Source organism: Plectrocnemia conspersa, unplaced genomic scaffold, assembly GCF_051122295.1.
Source record: "Plectrocnemia conspersa isolate PC_06_02 unplaced genomic scaffold, ASM5112229v1 ptg000006l, whole genome shotgun sequence".
NCBI classification, from domain to species: Eukaryota; Metazoa; Arthropoda; class Insecta; order Trichoptera; family Polycentropodidae; genus Plectrocnemia; species Plectrocnemia conspersa.
In genome coordinates, this window is record NW_028277170.1 from 9,136,490 (window position 1) to 9,156,252 (window position 19,763).

Below are 19,763 nucleotides of genomic sequence, written 5' to 3' on the forward strand. Positions count from 1 at the left end.
ATCTTAAATAAAAATACTAAGAAGTTGTGGATCAGTCTCTTTTATAACTGTTATTATAACACTTATAAGTTTAAATTTTTAAACAAGTAATCTTAGGCTTTGGCATTAACCTAAATCAACGTGTGAAACCCCATTTGCATAGAAGTATACTTGTGTGTTGAGTAGGTCAGTAACGATTTTGAGTGGATATTGAAGTGCACGTACATTGTATTGGTAAACGCATATAACAAGCCAACATTATTTGATATCAATACGTAACGTTTTATATGAAGAATGAAGTACAAATTTTAATTAAAATGCTTTATTGTGTACATAAATTAATATACATATACAATACTATTTTTCATCCAAAATTAACTTTTGCTTTTTTAATTTATTAAATTACTTAAGATTATAGGGTCACGTCACATACAAATAACAAGTTTATTGTTTGCATGTTATTTTTCTCTACCACACTATGAAATCCTGCACGAGAACTTTTATAAAAATAATACAAAAAAAGATATATGTTCAGTAAATATTGTTTGCATACGGTACACAAAGGCTACATGAAAAAAAAATGAACGGATATTTAAATGTCAGCTGAAATTTTTTTACAATTTTAAAAAGCTTTGACACTTAATTTAGTTACAATTTGTATCAAAAACGTAGTTTAACTTTTTCTTTTTTCCGTTCCGCCTGGATTTTATTTTTCCGTTTGATATATAAAACTAGGGAAATTTTATTTTTTGTTTTCCTTTCAACTATGTCTGAATTTGTTTGAGTGCGTTGAAACACTATTTTTTTATATTACAAACGTTGTGGAATTTCTCTCTTCTATGTGTTTTACCTTTGCATCTTCTCCTTTACCTTTCCACCATCCCCGATGTATGTATTTTAATTAAAAATTGTATTTCAATTAAAAGTTATAATGGAACAGATTGTGTATATTTACCGATGAATTAGATTTATTATCGCACATTTTTCGTTTCATTTTACATATAATGCACGAGTTTTATCCATGATGTGGCGATCATCAAAATTATTAATCAATTGAGTGTCAATTTTTTCTTCGCAGAATAACATGACCTAATGTTTAATTTCTTCATATAGTGCCACGCATAAATTATTTTTTAATAACAAAATGAAAAAGTTTGATGGTTATTATACTGTGTTCCTTAATTTTAAAAGCAAATAATGTTAAATAATGCTGCTTTACGAAAAAGCCGATGCATCAGCATTTTCAACGAAAGTTGCGGATTCCATAAATATTACATATTTTTGTAAATTTTGGCGAAACGTCATGTGCTTGTGAATTTAAAAAAAAAGGCACGATGGTTTGATTCACAAATTACAAATGTTAGACCCCCGACTGTGTGCTACACTTAATACGCTCACACCTGAGAGGTAGAAGTAGGGCATTAAAATACCCGGCCAAATTCATTACCCGGCTCATGGGCATTTACCCATAAATTAACCGGGTACTATAAACTAACACAAAGCTATAATTTGTATTGTAGATCTATATTGAAAACTTATATTTTTTATTTTTTTATTTTGCTTAAATAGTATTTAATTATAAAAATAAAAAAAATGTTTGGATAAAAATTCAAAACCAATGTATAATTGCTATTATTTTATTTAATCATAATATTTATCACATATCGAGTATGTCGTGTGTATTTTTTGCAAAATTATTTTGTAAAAAATACACACACATTTTTTGCAAAATAATTTAATTTTTTTTGCAAAATAATTTTTATTTTTTTTTGCAAAATAATTTTTCACAAATTAATTAACGAAATATGAATGAGAATGACGAAATGAAATGTGTCATAAAACTTACATTATGAAAAAATACTTTAGGACAAGGCTTCTTAAACTATGGGTCGCGACCTCAAATGGGGTCGCGAGATTTTAATGTAAAATATTTAAATATATGAATTTAAATTAAATGTTTAAAATAATTTTTTCAAGCTGCTCATCATGATCATATAACTTTTACTCACTGCCTTATTCTTAGGGAGACCCTTGCAGCAAAAAAATAGCACCAGAATTAAACGATGTGCTTCAGGATGCTGTTAAGATATTTTTTTTATTAAGATCCATGCCCTTAACAGCCGCTTATTTTCAAATTTCTGTAATACGGATTCCCACTATACAAATTTATTATTACACACAAAAGTAAGATGGATATTAAGAGATTAAAGCTTAAGAAGATTATTGTTATTAAAGGATGAAATCGATTTTTTTTAATCGAACAAAAATGTGATCTTGCTGCTTTTTTGCAAAATGACCTATGGCATATGAGAAATTAAACGATCCCAACTTGTCTCTTTAAGGAAACAATTGCGATATATGTATTTACTTCGAATGTTAAAATTGAAAGTTTTATTAAACAAATCAATATTTAGAAAAGTAGGATAGAAAATAATTCGTTCGAAATGTTTTCCAGTATCGACTATTTTATAATCGAGAAAAATCATCGTAAAACTTTTATCGCAAAAATTATTATAGGTCACTTAAAAGCGCTAGAAACACAGTTTCGTAAATATTTTGTATCAAATATTGATTTAAAAAGTTATCTTGGATTCAAAAACCATTTTTGATTAGCTTGAGTGAGATTGCTTACCTGCCATATAAAGCTCAAGAGGAATTTGCTGAGCTTTTGAGTGACTCAAACTTTAAACTGAATTTCCCAAAATTTCTGATATGGCATTAAATGTTTTTCTGCCATTCAATACTACATATTTATGTGAAATTACTTTTTCAGCTTTAATACATTACATCCCAATCTCATTCATCGCTAAAAAACGTTGAAAAGATACGTCTTATGTTATTGATAAAAATTCAGTTTTGGTGAAAAATAGAGCTTGTAATTCTCGTCTCTAAAAAACTAACAATGAATGAAAAAAGTTTAAGTAGCCCTGCTCTAGGACTGTCTCTTTTCGATACACCACTACCCAATTAATCTCTCAATGGGTTTTGCAAAATAGAAAAATATAATATCTGGAGAACCTTGAAAACTGTGTGAGATTAATATTTCATATGGAGAAGTGAAATATTATATTGTCATTAAAATAACTAGGTACCCAATAAAAATAACAGCCATACAGATAAAATAACGTTATTTACAGTTAGATCGGGCTTTAAGGTAACTTGCTACTTGACCTTTGGATAACCATTATCTTTCACGACGAATGTTGTCGTACAACCCCCATTTCTCATCTTCGTTTATCAAATGATCGAGATCAAATATCGAGAAGAGGCGAATTATTTGATTTCACTGCTCAATGTGTGTGTCCCCAACCATTCCTAATATTTTAAATGTGTTTATGCACTATTAAATCAGACTGGTTTAGTTTATAGACCAGCATTGAGTAAGATTTGCTTCCATTTTTTCGGTCAGGACATTATCGTTTATCTTTGCTGTTCTCTACATTCGCAACTATTCTCGATATCATCGTAATTTCAGTTCGAATTTTTTAAAAACATCTATGATATTTACGGATATTTAATGAATATCCTACTATTTTAGAAACGTTTTTAATGGCCGTAGTTACTGATTTTTTTTAAAGAAATTCATATAACATTTTCATTTGGTGAAAATTCTGTCATCGTAAATTTTAGAGCTCATTTTTTGATATTGAAAAAATAGTTACATGTATTAAATTAAAAAAAAAGTATTTATTTAGAGATTATCAAATATGAACTGTAATGTATTATATATAGCATAAGAAACATTTAATTATGGAAACATTTAATTATTTAGAAACGTTTAATATGGTTGGTTTGTAAATTTAATTGTAATTTGGAAATAGACATTTTAAAATAAAATAAGTATATAAAATTGTAAATACATTTTTTTATAATGATACCATACAACTAAATTAAATGTTGTTGTATTATTACAGTAACAAATAAATTTATCGATACACTTCATTTTAACAAGTCGGCCAATATACGATAGATGGTCGAATGCATCCAAAAATACAGCGAGCAAATTATATCATATATTTCCTTGGGGAGTCGCGCTATGAGCGAACTATAATTTTAATACCTTCGGTCGTGTTCTGTGGCCTGTAGTGATATTACAGTATCTCGAAAAAGTCTTACATGATGGCAAAACTAGCTACTATGTGCAATATTAAAAAAAATACGGAGTTTGAATATCAGAATAAAAAAAATTAAGCTCTTGTATACCGATTTTTTGATATTGCCCTTAAAAAGAACCTCTAAAACACTTAGACAAAGTTAGTGCAGCTATTGGAATATGGGCTTATGATATTGACATTTTTAAATTGGCAGTAGTGGAGGTGTTCCAAGAGCTACAACGCACTGTGGAATCTATGGAAATACATGTGAATATAATGAAAGCATATTATCTCTGTTTATCTGAGATCCCTTATTATTATAAAAAAAAATGTTTAGTAGAAGACTAATTTCAACCAGCATGTGCTTCTTTGGCGTGCATAGATACTTTATAAACACCTGTATATTCAGGAAAACCCTGGTAAAAATATATGGATGTAAGGCGTGGACACAGCTCTAACAACTCTTAACTAAAATATAAAAATACATAAATTAATAATTTAAAACTATTTACTTAGCTGAGGACCTGGAACCACAAAATATTTTTATGCCTCTAAAGCAAGTGTGTTTAGGAACTTTATGTTTATACTTAAATTTAAGTTTGGTCTTGTCGTAGTCTTGCGCAATATGTTTATAATATTGAAATGTTCTTTAATTGTGAGTATTAGAAATTTATTCGGTTTTAGGGCCGCAATGACAACAAGCCCTTTGTACCTGAGTTCGGTGATATGCGTAGTGAATTTAAATTTGAAGTCCAGATGTATACTCAGCTGTATGCGTGTTGTAAAAATAATTGCTTCAGTTTTATCTTGATTTATTGTAATTTTCCATTTAATAAATAGTTATTGAAGTTTAGTGACGATGTTTATAATTTAATTACAATTATTTTAAGACCGATAGAATTAGTTTTGATGGCTGTGATAACAGGCTAATGGAAAGATAATTTAACAAAATGCTATCGATCCTAACATTCATGGTCCTATGACCCCAAGATTTAAAAGTTACCTTCGACTAAATTATAGCTAAATTGATTAAAATGGTGTCATGTTATTAATGGGGTAATGTTTTGATCGTTTCTGTGTCATTCGGGTTAACTTTATAAAACGGTACTTAGCGTCATTGGTACAACAATGTTATGGAATATATCAGGAGTCTGATGTCGTCAAGTATAGTAAAATACAAATGACGTACTCACGGATAACACATATCATTTTTTGCACAACATATTAAATTTACTTTTTCTTAACAAAAATAAACCCATGGACACAGATAATTAAAAAAATCAGCGATTTTTATAGATTGAAATTTAGAAAGTTTGCGTAAGCATCTAAATTAGGGGACCATTACTTAAAATGTAATGTATATACATATGTTCCTATGTATATGATTGAACCTATGTGTGTATTAAAAAAATATTCTTTTTTAGCCCTGAGTACGTTTGAATTAGCCAAAATGCCGCTTAGTAAATAATCGAGATATAAATGAATGATTGTGGTTGCATAAAATGACCATAGTCGCTATTTCACTTTTAATTAATAATTATTATATAATTGTAACAGTGATGTAAACTTATCTTTATGTTGTAGATATAACTCGTCACTATCTATTTCCTTTCAAAGGCGGTTATCAATAAGATTGTTGAAGATTATACTTATTTACTTATAATACGTCGAACAATAAGCGGCTTCCATTTGCCTTCTGCCCACTGTTTGCAGTACACGTATTATTTGTGTTTATTACAGTATCTAGTTCATGGAACAAAGTAAAATTAATTAATTAGCATTGTTACGAGAATGGTATCGAGGACTAGACAGCAGTTCAGACAGGAGCACCGGGAGTTAATATTGGTCGTTAGAATTGTCTTGTTCATAACCATACCTCTGATTTTTGTGTCAGTGCAAAAAAACAGTGACGCAGACGATGTACAAAAAGGTTTTTTATTTATTTATTCCTTATTAAATTTTATCGATAATTGTATGTAGTTGTAAATATTTTATTCTTATGCCTCTAATATTATACATAGCGATGTTTTAATAAATAATATATTTTTGCTATAGTTAACCAAAATAAATTATGTGTATGTAATACTATATTTATCATGTAGCAATTTCCCTTTTTAAAAATAAATGTTATTGTTTCAATAATTTTATTAATTTAGTGATTTGCTTTACTGTTTTACAATAATCTTATCAGCTTTATCTATTATAGTTAATACAATTTAGTAAGTACAGTAGTACTATTGCAAATGTTGATTTCAAATAAGTTTAAATGTTTTTGTAGATGCAGTTAAAAGGCAATTTTAAGCAATTTCATTTTTTTGCTTACATATTTACTCACTTATCTCTTTTATTTTAATATTATTTTTATCACCTTCGCCAAATAAAAGCATTTTCATATGCGACTTTATTACCTTAATCATTTTCTGCGGAGTTGGTTTTAATTATTTACTTATTAAAATCACCCTGGTTATACGATTCATTTCCCTGACTTTAAAAGCATTTTAAAATGCTACTAAAGGTCAGTTCTCTATTCTAACTAGTAAACTTTGACTGGTAAATTGCATAACGTTGATAGTTAAATGTAAAGATTTTTCTTCGAAAATAGAGAATTTATAGCTACTGCCTCAGATTCAATTACATTTTGTTTACGTAACAAGTTGAGAAAAATATAAATTGTGTTCATTATATACATATAATGATTCTTAGAATTACTCAATTCAATTATATTAGGTCGCGAAACAATATTATTAAGCCTTTGTTTTTATTTAAGTGAAAGTGTTTAATTAATTAAAATGTGATTGAAGAAAATATAAAACCATGTTGGTTTAATAATATCACTTTTTATCGATTTCATTAAAGTATTTAGCACAATTTTTATGAAATAAGAAATGTTACAAAAATACGTAAAGGAAAATCATAAAATATGTTATTTACTATATTATACAAAACAAAACTATTTAATACAGAATATTTATATTACAACTATAGCAAAATATTTTTTGTGGTGACTTAAAATATCATACATATTTGTTATAAAATTCTATTCCATTGTTAGATGATTTAAATACTGTAGATACGGTTTAACGACTAAACTGGTTAAAAAACATTATTCTTAGATAAAAAAATGTAGTCGGAAAGAGCAAGGTCTGGAGATTAAAGTGGATGTGATAAAACTTTCCAGCCAAGTATCTTGATTTTATCAAGAGTCAATTTTGCCATATGTGAACGTTAACAAGTGGAGGTCTTTTTTTTACTTCCATTTGCACAATGATTTAGCTGATCAGAATAGAAGCTTGTTGTTATTTTTTAGCTAGGCTTAAGAGTTTTGTAATGTACAATCTCTTTGCTATCCTACCATTCACTCAAATAATTAATTTTACGTTACATATAATAATAGATACTTGGGTATCATCGGCCAAACAAGACTGACCGTTAAAACTTAAATAAAAAAAAATACATTTATTATAGGATTACCAAATATGAACTGTAGTTTATATTAAATGCTAATTTTAGCTGTATTATTTTTTTGAACATGTGATATTTTTTATGAGGTGATATTTTATACATATGTGCGTTACCTCTTTTCAATTTTAATTACTCATTAAAATAATATTAAAAAATCTAGCAAGAACGAAATGAAATTATAAATAAATTAGTTACTAAAATATGATTAAGTTAAAATAGCCATATATTTAAACATACAAATCTTATCTATGTTGCAGTTTTATTTGTGGAGTGTAATTGTTGTACAAGTTGCCTGTATCGAGACGTAACGAGATTTTTGTTTTCGATTTGTGGTAATATTATTAAAATTGCAGCATAATAGTAAAAACATTTATATAATGGATTAGTTGACCGTGGCCTGAATTAATTATTATTATTTTAAAGCGATATCCTATAAACATGTTATTCAATACATACTTAATTTTATCATTGACGTAACATAAACAAACAATAATTAATTATTAAATATAATTGTATGATAACATTTCACAATGAGTCGTTTATAGATATTATAAATATATAATGAGTTGTGAATTTTAGCATTTGGTACACTTATTATTTATAATAATCTGTGTTATAAACTAAAATGATTGACTTATTGTCATATAATAAATAATACGTATACTTTTAGTTACAAATCAAACGAAGTAATAGTTAAATTAAATCAATATTATTATATTTTATATTTATAATAAAAACTCATTGAGCCATCGATATAACACTAGGTATGGATAAATTAATTTTAAAATAAGCTATTATTGTAAATATTCAGGCGCTTCGATAGTAGATTTTTAGTTGCGTCGATAGGTCTTTACGGTGAGGTGTAGTGGAGTTGAATTTATTTGGTATGGTTTTGTACCGCGTTATATACACCTTTGTGCGAGTAAGCTGTATGTTAAAGGAGATCGTAAGAATGCGGGTGTATTTCTCGATGGTTGCTAGGTCCGCGGGCACCACTCGCATGACTTTAAACGCGCGTGTACATGAATCGCTTCAAAAGTAGAACTGAATAAAATTAAGAGACAAACAACACGCATATAAAAAGTTTACATATTTTATACAATATATTTAATAAAACTATTATGCTAAATGTCACTAATATTTGCTGGTTGACATTATTATTATCATCGTTAAATGTTTGCTTATAAAACTGACTTATTCGTCATAGGTATATATTTACAAATCGTGATAGTTAAAGTTAAAACATATCTTATAATATATGTAGAATAACATGGATAAACAAAACCAAATTCTATTTTTTAGGTTTTCATAGTCGACAACTCTTGGCGACTACTACTGTGATAAAAAATTGTACACCAGCGGCTATTTTGGAGTTTCCACGCGATGGTTTCACGAAATCGCAACGACAAACGGTTTGTAAAATTATATATGATTATAAATGCATGCAAGAGAAAGTTTTATTGCAGTGAATATGTGCCTTTGTTATCGTCCAAAGGGTCATTAATAATTTGTGCTAGTATTAAAAATTCGTCGCTAGCAAAGGGACATTCTCTAATTGCAAACATTAATTACTACTTAGAAATAATAAAACCTTTCAACCATAGTTTTAATTAGAAATAAAAGACTTCTAATTAAAATTCTGTTTGTTTGGTAAAAACCGATTGTATTTATTTAGTTTTTTTTAAGTACTAAGTTTATTGATTTTTATAACTAGGTATATAATATTGCATTACACAAACGCTTTGTATTTTTTACTGATAAATGTTGGCTCTTTTAAAAATTCTTTTACAATTAAACGTAAAGTTTCTGGCTACAAATTTTAGCATTAATCTTTAGCTTGAGTTGCTGCATTGAATGAGGTTTGCTTAATTTAAGGTCACAAAAATGAGTAAGAGTCGTTCAATTGTTATTTAAAAGTCTGACCTCTGGACTCTAAAATATATATTTACAAAATTATTCGACCCACTGTCCACTTTTTAGAAAAAAATTATTGAGGAGATCAGTAGGAACTGATAATATATTACTCAAAGGGGTTTGTTTTTCTTTGAAAAAAACAATTCATGAAGTTTTAATATTGTTTGAGTATTAGTTTTCAATCTATTTAGCAAATTATATATTTATTTCTAGTTATTTTTTTCATATTTGTACATCGTACGTATATTCTGTGATGTCTCAGATAATGAGTTTTTAACTTCTAGAGCCATCCAATTCTTTTTTCCACTGTATTAACGCTCAAAGGATTTCTTATAAAAATATCAGATGCTGCTAGGTCGTATAGCATACTGCATATTATTTTTCTTATACCTAGCAAAATTATATATTCGTAAATAGTATGCAATTTTTACATTTACCGTCCCTCATTTGCATCCGGGATTACTGCACCTCCTGGATCTTCAAGCGCCCGCTAGTGGGGTGGTGTCACCCACTTTGGAAAACACTGCCCTAAACAGATTTCCGAAGTGTGCTTTACTGCTTTCTCGTGATATTTATAAAAATCTGGAAATTAATTCCGATTAACTCGGTGCAGTAGGAGACAAGTGGCTTAAAATATTTCAATACAATCGTATGTGATACAAAAATGTTTGTGTAAATATATTTATCCACTTGACCATACAGACCGTCCCACTTACTTTAGTGATACCTCATCGAAATATTAATATTGCTTTGTGAAATTCAATATATGTATATTCACACACTTATGTAGGTCAGAAAAAATAGGTGCATAATGTATTGTGAAATTCATCGATTATATTTGGTAAAAAAACTTATTTTATTACATATTTAACAAAGTGAGATAGATTTTTGCGCTGCTTTCAATAAAGTTTTATAGAAAATATGATTAAACTATATTTCAACTTTAAGAATATAAGACTAATTTTTCTTGTAATTACAATTTTAATAAATCAGAATTGCAATTTCAATATAAATTAATTTATATTTTAACCCTAAATAGAAGTTTAAAGGTCCTATAAATATTTATTTATTTATCTAGTTTTACTCTTAGTAGGGATACTATACATTATGCTTTTACTGTTTTTTATTATAATTACAACCAGTGGAAAAATTGTTTTGCGATTGTTAAAGCATTTGTGTGAAAAAACATTCAAATTACTTTGACTTGTGCTGATAAAATATACACGAGCTTATCATTACTTTGTTTCCCATTTTGTGTATTAAAGTTACTTTTGTAATTTTTCATACACCAGGAAAAGTATTTCTTTTTAACGATAAGTTAAAAACTTTTTTTAGTTTTTAAGCATACCAGTTAAAATTAAATCGGGAGCTGTCGATATTTCGTTTTTAATTTTACAAAACCATAATGACGGTCAGATTTTGTGAAACTCTAGATCGATGTAAAGGTACTCCGGATGTTCCTACCCGCTCATTATGGTCGAGCTTACCCCTTTACCCACTGTCCAATTAGCGACCCATAGCTTCAATATCCTGTAGGATATTGAAATTAGCTGTGCTTAGGTGTTGCAATACCGTTAGTACCGATACCGGTAATAACAGTAATATCCTTTCGGATAATCGTCTGACAAGAAATGATGAGTAGTACTTATAGGAATATATTTTATTGGAATAAATTAATAATATATATAGTCAAAAGAAAGAGCTTGCTCAAATGGATTAATTGTGATGACTGATTTATGAAAATCTAAATTCCAGCAAGTCTATTGGAATGTCAATTAGAAAAAAACTTCAATCTTCTATTTTTCTTTTGGATCGATTTAGGCGCATCACGACCCTCATAACCAAGCTGTCTATTTTTTAATCCCACGTGATTATTCAAACTGATTTCACCGTCAATTTCAGAGGGTAATTCAATTGCATCGACAATTATTGATTTGAAAAATTCATCCTAATGTGAATTTTTAAAATACTCTCTTAGTTTTCTTCAACAACTGAACCATTGAGTTTACCTCTAAGTTAAAATACTGCATTATTTTTCTGACAATATTTATTCGATTCAACGTTTCATACCAAATTACAACAATTTTAAACGTTCTGCAATAATTTGTCAATGTCATCAAAAGCTCTACAAGAAAAATATGCGAAAGAGCAAATCAAGATATATAAATGTCACAAACTATGTTTTGGAAAAATTCTGATTATAGAAAGCTGCAGTTTAAAAAAAACTAGATGTTATAAAAAAATCTTGTTGAAATTTGGCATTGATTTAGCACATATAGTTGCTTTATTGGTAATTGTTTATAATTTTTTTAAAATAAAATGGTATAATTTATGAATATTTATCTGACTCAAATAAAAATAATTCGGGTGAAGAAATCGATACTTATAATGAAAATATGGAAAACGAAATCTTTCCTTAAAATATAATGCGCTTTGTATTGATTGAAATATTAATTTTAAGACAGATTTATTAGAAGCTTATGAGAGTCGTACATATATATGAAAGTATTAGACAAAACAGAAAAATCGATCAGAAATTGATTTTTTAAGAATAATGTTAAAGACCAAGAAATAAAGTGTGTTTAATGTTGATGTGGTAAAACGAAATAGAATTTCCTAATTACAATTATCAAATAATTTTTAAAAATTAAAATTTTCATGAATAAATCGCTAAAAGAAATTGGGGCAGACTTAATTTACGATCATATAGATTCAACATAATTAGATCAATCCATAAATGTATTTATTTTGGTAAAAAAACCAAGAAAAACTAAGAGGTTTTTTCACAAATCGGCCTGCTGAATTGCTGAAAAATTATACAATTCTCTAAAATCGATCTAACCTATATGACCTTTAATAAAAGAATATTTTCTATGGCAAATAATTTTGTAACAAAAACTATAAATAAAAAACAGGTCAAAGCTTTAAATACTATAGTATTTTTAAAATATTATTTTATTAGTAATAAATCAAGGTATAAAATAAATTTGATTTTATTTATTTTTAAATTTAATATCTGTGCTTGCTATTTTAAATTTGTACCAAAGCAATATATATTCTTTGTAACTTAGCAAAAATACATCCAGGTACTCGTATATTAAAATTTAAAAAACTTGACTGCCCGGGTATTAAAAATGTCAAGTAATTTGGCATTAGCGTTCCTAGGTAACAAGTCTAGATCATGGTGGCTAGACACAAGCGTTTTAGTTCATAAAAATAGTTGGCATTTTCTCATTAAATGTAAAATTTATAAACCTTTTTTATTATTGTTTTCAGGGATGGATTGCAGTTCATTGCATATTGGCATGTTACTCCTTTGTATTGCTAGCAATTGTCTGCGATGACTACTTTGTACCTTCTATAGAAAGTATATGTAAAAGTAAGTTAAATTTTACATTTATATTAAACATAGTATAGTGCTTTTTTATAAACATACATATATATACATATGTATATATTTTACAAATATTATAAAACAAATTAAATTTAAGTATAATTTTTAACATCAAAATTACTCACATTATATTTTATATGAACGCCTTTTTTTATTTCACGAACTTCCTTACAATATTATTCTTTATTTACTCTTGCAACTTTAAATTAAAGTTAGCAGACCAAATTGTTTATTTTAGCTGGTGTCTTTTTCTTCGATATATTTTTATTAGCTATAGTTTAAACTTTATATTACTGTTTTTAATTGTTTTCTAATCGTACCTTGACTAGGAGTTGAACAAATATCGCCCGTTATAACCGATTCTTTGTTATCTTTTCTGAGATTTTCGCGATAATTTATAACATCAGATAATTTCCTGATTCGTGTTTGCTTATTGCAATCATCATTTTATTGCTGAGTATTGACTTTTTCTTATCTGGTTGCTTTTATTTGAATGATTGCAACTACTTTTATAGTTTTGTTTAAAGCCAGAGTTGAAATCTTATTCATCTAAGCCAGGAATCTTCAAAGTACGGTCTGTAAGCACCATAAATCTGGCCTACTTGTGTTTAAGATGCCCATAGATCTGTGTACGTTTTTAGTACATTTTATTTTAAATAAAAAAATCTCATACGAAAGTATGTAGTTCCAAACGATACTTTTAAAAATAGAGTAGTTTTATATAATTTATTCCCTGACGCGAATGTATTTATAAAGCTAAGCATTTACTGTATTTTGTGTCAATGAGCTTACCCACTTTTACTATTTTGTTAAGTTGTTCAAAACTAATCATGTGTTTGAATATTATAAAATATATTTTTTAATAATGTATGTAGAACTCAAAATGAGGGAAGACGTAGCCGGTGCCACTTTCATGGCTGCTGCGAGTTCCAGTCCTGAACTTTTTATTAACACCGTTGGTACCTTTATCACCGAGGGCGACATCGGAGTTGGTACTATAGTTGGTTCTGCTGTTTTCAACATATTGGCTGTACCTGCTTGTTGTGGTTTAATCGCTGGACAGGTAATAATAATTTTATACGTTTAGATATTCATAGTTATTTCATAAGCAAGCCTTCTGATTATAATCATAAGCCGTTGTGCAGAATTTGACAAACTAAACCATTAAAAAAATACTTAAATATTTAATTACAAACAGATTATTCATTTGGATTGGTGGGCAGTGTCAAGAGATTCACTAATGTATGGTATTGCTGTGATTGCTTTGATATTCACTCTACAAGATCATCGAGTAGAGTGGTATGAAGCAACAATTCTAGTGACAGCATATGCATTGTATATAATAGGTAACAATTGATTTATATATAAATCAATTTTATAAAAATATAGCAATTATATAAAATGTATGTATTTTTTAGCGATGTGCTTCAACGAAAAACTAGATACGTTTTTCAAAAACTGCAAAAGTAAAAGCAATAAGGGATACACAGAAGTGACTCCTTTGTTGATGAGAGGTTAGTAATTACTGCATTTTTAATAATAATAATAATAATAATATTAGTCAGTCATAATCATCATTGATAATACACCTAACATAACATAATGATTTAATTAGTAAAGGGCTGTTGAAATAACAGTATCAATAATTGAATATATGATTGCATTTACTTAGACTGAATGCATTTGTGTGTAGTTTTCGATAAATAATTGATACAGTTTACTATATTTTTATTTATGTTAAGTAATATATTCCATTTACACAGTTTAAGTGACACAATCTATTTTGATGCGTGTCAGTTTAATAATGCGATGATTCCACATACAATAAACATATAACTACATATATTCCTAATGACATACATAACTGTCCAAGCAAACATTGATATACAATGATCGAAAGATAGGAAACTAACCAACAATTAACAATGTACGTGAAAGTGATATAATTTTAAAGCTGAATTATAAGTAATATATGTATTACATTCACACAGTTTAGAGCTGATTCACATGTAATTGTTTTGACACAAATGTGTGCAAAATATATATTTATCCATATACTATTTGTATTAAATCACCTTTTCTTAGGCGTAAAGTAAATCAATTTTATTAAGTTGAGAAGTGGTGTCGGTAATTCGTCGATGCTCAGTGAAAGCTGTGGAATGTAAAGTGCGCTAAAGAATCACGATCGTGATATGTATATAGAGTAGTATTTTAGAGTGGTGTAAATTTGCAGCCAGATCGTTTATCAAGGGCTTCAAAGAGACTCCGTATTGACTCCGGTGTGTGTCTCAACTCATACAATAGGTCAATTTTTATAGCTGCGGTAATAATAGATTTTGGTTATTGTGCGATACTGGGTGTCATGCACGACTTTGATAACCGTCGACTACCCTATTATACATATTTATTTTATTTATTTATTTTATTAATTTATTTAGCTTAATAGCTAATCTTTACATCTAACAAATTTAGTAAACATATATAAAAATATATAAAAAATACATAACAGAAAGAAAAAATGAAAATATACAATAATAAAGTCTTAATATTATAATTTATTTCTATATGTACGAAGGTGTTTTTTATTCCATTTATGAAACCCGTTATATTTTTGCTGTTTCGGATTTCTCTTGGAAGACTATTATATAAATCAAAACCTCCGTACATAACTCCCCTAGCCGTACTCGTTTTCTTATACTTAATTATCTTTAAATTTTCTCTATTTCTAGTATTATATTTATGTACATCTTTATTTCTTATTAAATACTTATTAAAATATTCTGGTAACATATTATTTTCTAACTTATATATAAATACTAAAACATTCATACTCAATATTTCTTGAACATTCAACCATTCTAATCTATCAATCATACTTTTACAATTAGTTAATCTATTTTTATTTAAAATTACTCTCATTGCCCTATTTTGTAATTTTTGCAACATTTGTTTATCTAATTTATTTAACATGTTTAATAGTGTTGCACAATAATTAAAATGGGGCAATATTATACTATTGTAAATTATTTTTTTTGTATTTATACTTAATATATTTCTTAATCTAGATAATAAACCTATTTTTCTACTATATAAATATGTGAATATATATATATGCACATGTATATATATTCACATATTTACATACATAGTCTAGGCTTTTACATACATATATTTTTCTAGACGATGATATGACATATTCAAAGAAGACGGAAGCTGCTGAGAAAGGGTCAAATGAAGGCGACATTAATAACAACCTAATAGACGAGCTACATAAATACGGTATGGTGATTTTTAACGGAATCATAAATATTGATTTTTTATAAATAAAGGTTTAACACCTGCTATCGTCAATTAGTTATGTTCGTTTTTAAGCATTTCTTAAAAATAAGATAATTTATGACTATCATTGTAAATTATATATTTTTAAGTAACAAAATTGTATAATATATTTTGTACCATGATATACAAAATATTTTTTTTAAGTTTTATTGCTAGTTTTTCACTAAATTGTTCCACATGTTTGCTTTGCGTTAACCTATAATATTTATTTTTTATTTGATATTTAATATTTAAATAGCATTGGCGCCTACGTGTATAGAAATATGTATATAGAAGTATAGCTACGTGTTATTCTTTGCGTGCGCCACTGCCGTTACTAGTAGCAGGGCTCTATGAGTCCAACCCTTATGGGCGGGCACCCAGGTTTTGACGGCTGGATGAGCGGAACCTACCCCCCGTAGTGGTTAATATTTTATTAGAGTTTCATTTGTAATTCTCCCGAGCGCTCGGTAAAACATTCTCTCGTTGGCTGGTCTGCATTGCTTTGCATTGCGTATCATATTTGTAACAACACCACCGTTGTATATGTTGCCTTAGTCGCAGCTTTGGCTCTCGTTTCCCTCAGGGCCGAGCCCTTTGGCCCTGTTTGTGTTACTCTGCTATGCCTCGCGCTCTACCTCTGACGGCCAGTCCGAGAGCTCACTTCCCCTCAAGGGTTTGGGTTTTAACCTCATTAGTGGACTCAATGTATATAGTATATTAGTATGGAAATAAAGTTAGTAGCGGAAATATAAAATTGCTTATTAGAATAAAATATTTTCATAGCGCGTCTCTTGCCCGCAGGATGAAAATAAATATTGTCATAGTGCACAACTCTTTTAAATATAATTTGCATGCTGCTGCAAAACAACTAATTAGGTTATTTTAAATATTAAATTTTAATAGGTGATACCACAAACATTTGGAAATGGCCTGATGAAACTGTCTCTGCATGGAAAAAACTCTTTTGGGTTATGACATGGCCGATCAGCTTCATATTATGGATATCGGTTCCCGATTGCAAAAAGTATAAGAAAATATTTTTCTTGACGTTCTTCATGTGCATTATTTGGATTGGTTTTACCTCGTATTTTGCTGCGTGGATGATAACCGTAATAGGTGAGATGTTCGATCATATGTGTCTAAATAAAATACAAACATTTTATAAATATTTCTAGGTGATACAATAAATATACCAGATTCAGTTATGGGTTTGACGTTCTTGGCGGCGGGGACAAGTGTTCCGGAAGCTGTCTCCTCAGTTATTGTGACTAATCAAGGTTTGTTCAAATGATATTATTTTAAATTTATAGCACAGTTTTAATATAATATTTATCTACAGGTCATGGATCTATGGGAATAAGCAGCTCCATTGGTTCTAACACGTTTGATATTTTGCTATGCTTAGGATTTCCATGGTTTATAAAATCTAATTTCTATCCAACTAATCCAAATGAATATTGGGTAAAGTAAATATTTACATAGCTTATGTTAAGATTATAAAGAAACTCGAAAAACTCAAAACATTTTACAATCGGCATTTTTAATTAGACAGAATATCTTAGAAAAATTTAATTTAAATTACATTTTGTCAGCATCCATGTCATAAAATGATTTGATTTTTTAAATCAGAGTGTTATTAATAATTTATATGGACAGTTCTAAGTATTGTTTAAAATCTGTTTTTTAACATTATTTATACACACCCATATCAAGATTGTCTTAAAAAACAACGCAACAAACGTAAAAATAAAAATCGACAACGTGATAACCGTGCCGCGGAATCTAACCGGTAAACAAGGGTTTTTCGTATTCTGTTAATAAACAAGGTAATTCTTATACCAAACCCTTATTTACTAAGCTAATTGCGTGAAATACAACAGTTATTAGGGAGGAAATTATTGTATATAAGCAAGTAAAGCTTTTAATTAAATTAATTACACCTCATTTTTAAAGAAAATGTAAATGCCTATTAATGATAATTTAAGCCCGCGCCGCGATAGACTAAAAATATTATGGTGGAACGCAAATGGATTGCGAGAGAAGAAATCAGAAAGTTTTTATTTGACGAACAAATAGACATAGAAATTTAAAAGCATTTATCAATATTTTTTTTGACAACAATACAACATATTGTACCGACTAATTTTTTTAGAGATCGTTGTGAAACCGATTATTTTTAAACAAATCTAATATCATTTATAACAAAATCGCGATTGAGAACTACAAAAATTGAGAATTAACTATTGTCGAGGTTATTATTTTATTATTCACTCTGTATATAAACCTCCTTAGCTCGCTTATTCGATCGATTTGATTACGTAAAAACCCATACATGCTACATAATATTTAAAATCTAATGGTAGAACTCTTAGCGAGTCTTCAGCAACTCATTATTCAGATAGCAGATATTCTAGATATTGCTATAACAAGCAATTTAACAAATTCAATTGATATTGAAATCCATTATTCAGACAATACGCATTTATTCTAAACCATTTGAAGCACAGTAAATAATATATTTTTTAAATTTTGTGGGACTATTTCCCCGTTTATATCAAGGAATTCCCCCCAGAAATAGCATTAGGAAAAAATCAATCTAACATCAAACACTGTACAGCTAAGAATAAAAAAGATCCCTTACTGACTAAAATAAAATATTTAATAAAAATTAAACGAGACGACTGTGGAAAATTATCGTGAAAAAGTAATAAATTACAAAATTTAATTAAAACCTCCGTTGATAAATATTTTAATAATAATTTTAAAAAATAAACTAAACAATTGATACCTATGCTGATTTTATGTGTATGAAAATGGGTTATGAGACAACTATAAATAACTTGAAAAATAATAAGAAATAATGGGTAATATGTGTAGACTTAAAAGATGGTGAATTTTCTCTCTGAACATAAAAATCTTTACGCTCTGTATGGTATGCTAGATACAGGATCATAAAGACAGTTATTTCTTTAAGTGTTTTTTGCTAATTCTCAGATCAGAATGCTTATAAAAAATATAGCTTTTATAAATACACTGACACACAAATGCAACATTAAACTTATTTGATGCAAAACATTTTTATCATTGTAATATATTTATTTTTTCAAATTATAGGTTAACATTAATTCAAGCGGTTTGACCTACAGTGCGATATCATTGTTCTCAACACTGCTAGGTTTATACTTATCGTTTGCCTGCAACAAATTCATTTTGGATTGGAAGATCGGACTGGTTTGTATGTTTATGTATGCCGGCTTTCTATCGTTAGCCAGCTTGATCGAATTAAACTTCTTCTTTCCGGTAAACTTACCTACGTGTAATCAATAGTTTTTATATAATGTAATATGTATGAGTTGTATATTGAATGAAATTATATATCTTCGGTTTGAAATGCATTTTTTTATTAACAAATATATTACAATTTTATTAATCTATTCGCTCATTTTGCCGGTCATTGGATATGCTGATACGTCTTGCTAGTTTTAGGGTTACCAAGCAATGTTTATAGAGCCGTATTCGTGTTCAGGCCATAAGCATTCACAAGCCACTGATATGTTCTTATGTTCTATCTCCCAACAAGGACTGCAATAATATATTGT

General features: G+C 28.3%; 2 protein-coding genes across 2 annotated transcripts in view; one reads left to right on the forward strand and one right to left on the reverse strand.

The window, feature by feature from the left end:
- The first annotated feature begins 5,766 nt into the window (after positions 1-5,766).
- On the forward strand, positions 5,767-19,555 carry LOC148234175 (sodium/potassium/calcium exchanger 4-like). Its single transcript, XM_088188070.1, has 11 exons — positions 5,767-6,003; positions 8,838-8,947; positions 12,726-12,828; positions 13,719-13,906; positions 14,042-14,189; positions 14,262-14,357; positions 16,024-16,122; positions 17,068-17,280; positions 17,340-17,441; positions 17,504-17,625; positions 19,279-19,555. Exons 1-11 carry the CDS (start codon positions 5,865-5,867, stop codon positions 19,489-19,491), a joined length of 1,533 nt encoding a protein of 510 aa, XP_088044196.1. The 5' UTR covers positions 5,767-5,864; the 3' UTR covers positions 19,492-19,555.
- Positions 19,550-19,763, reverse strand: part of LOC148234176 (uncharacterized) — a 33,663-nt gene continuing 33,449 nt past the window's right edge. Inside the window, exon 6 of the mRNA XM_088188071.1 lies at positions 19,550-19,746. Within this exon, the coding sequence (XP_088044197.1) occupies positions 19,653-19,746 (94 nt within the window). The 3' untranslated portion in view covers positions 19,550-19,652. The remainder of the gene's footprint in view (positions 19,747-19,763) is intronic.

Excerpts from the sequence above, each read along its gene's own strand:
- LOC148234175 (XM_088188070.1), top strand. The coding sequence starts at position 5,865 with ATGGTATCGAGGACTAGACAGCAGTTCAGACAGGAGCACCGGGAGTTA. Across the intron at positions 14,190-14,261 it reads ATATGCATTGTATATAATAG|CGATGTGCTTCAACGAAAAA; the intron begins GTAACAATTGAT and ends TGTATTTTTTAG. Across the intron at positions 17,281-17,339 it reads GTGGATGATAACCGTAATAG|GTGATACAATAAATATACCA; the intron begins GTGAGATGTTCG and ends AAATATTTCTAG.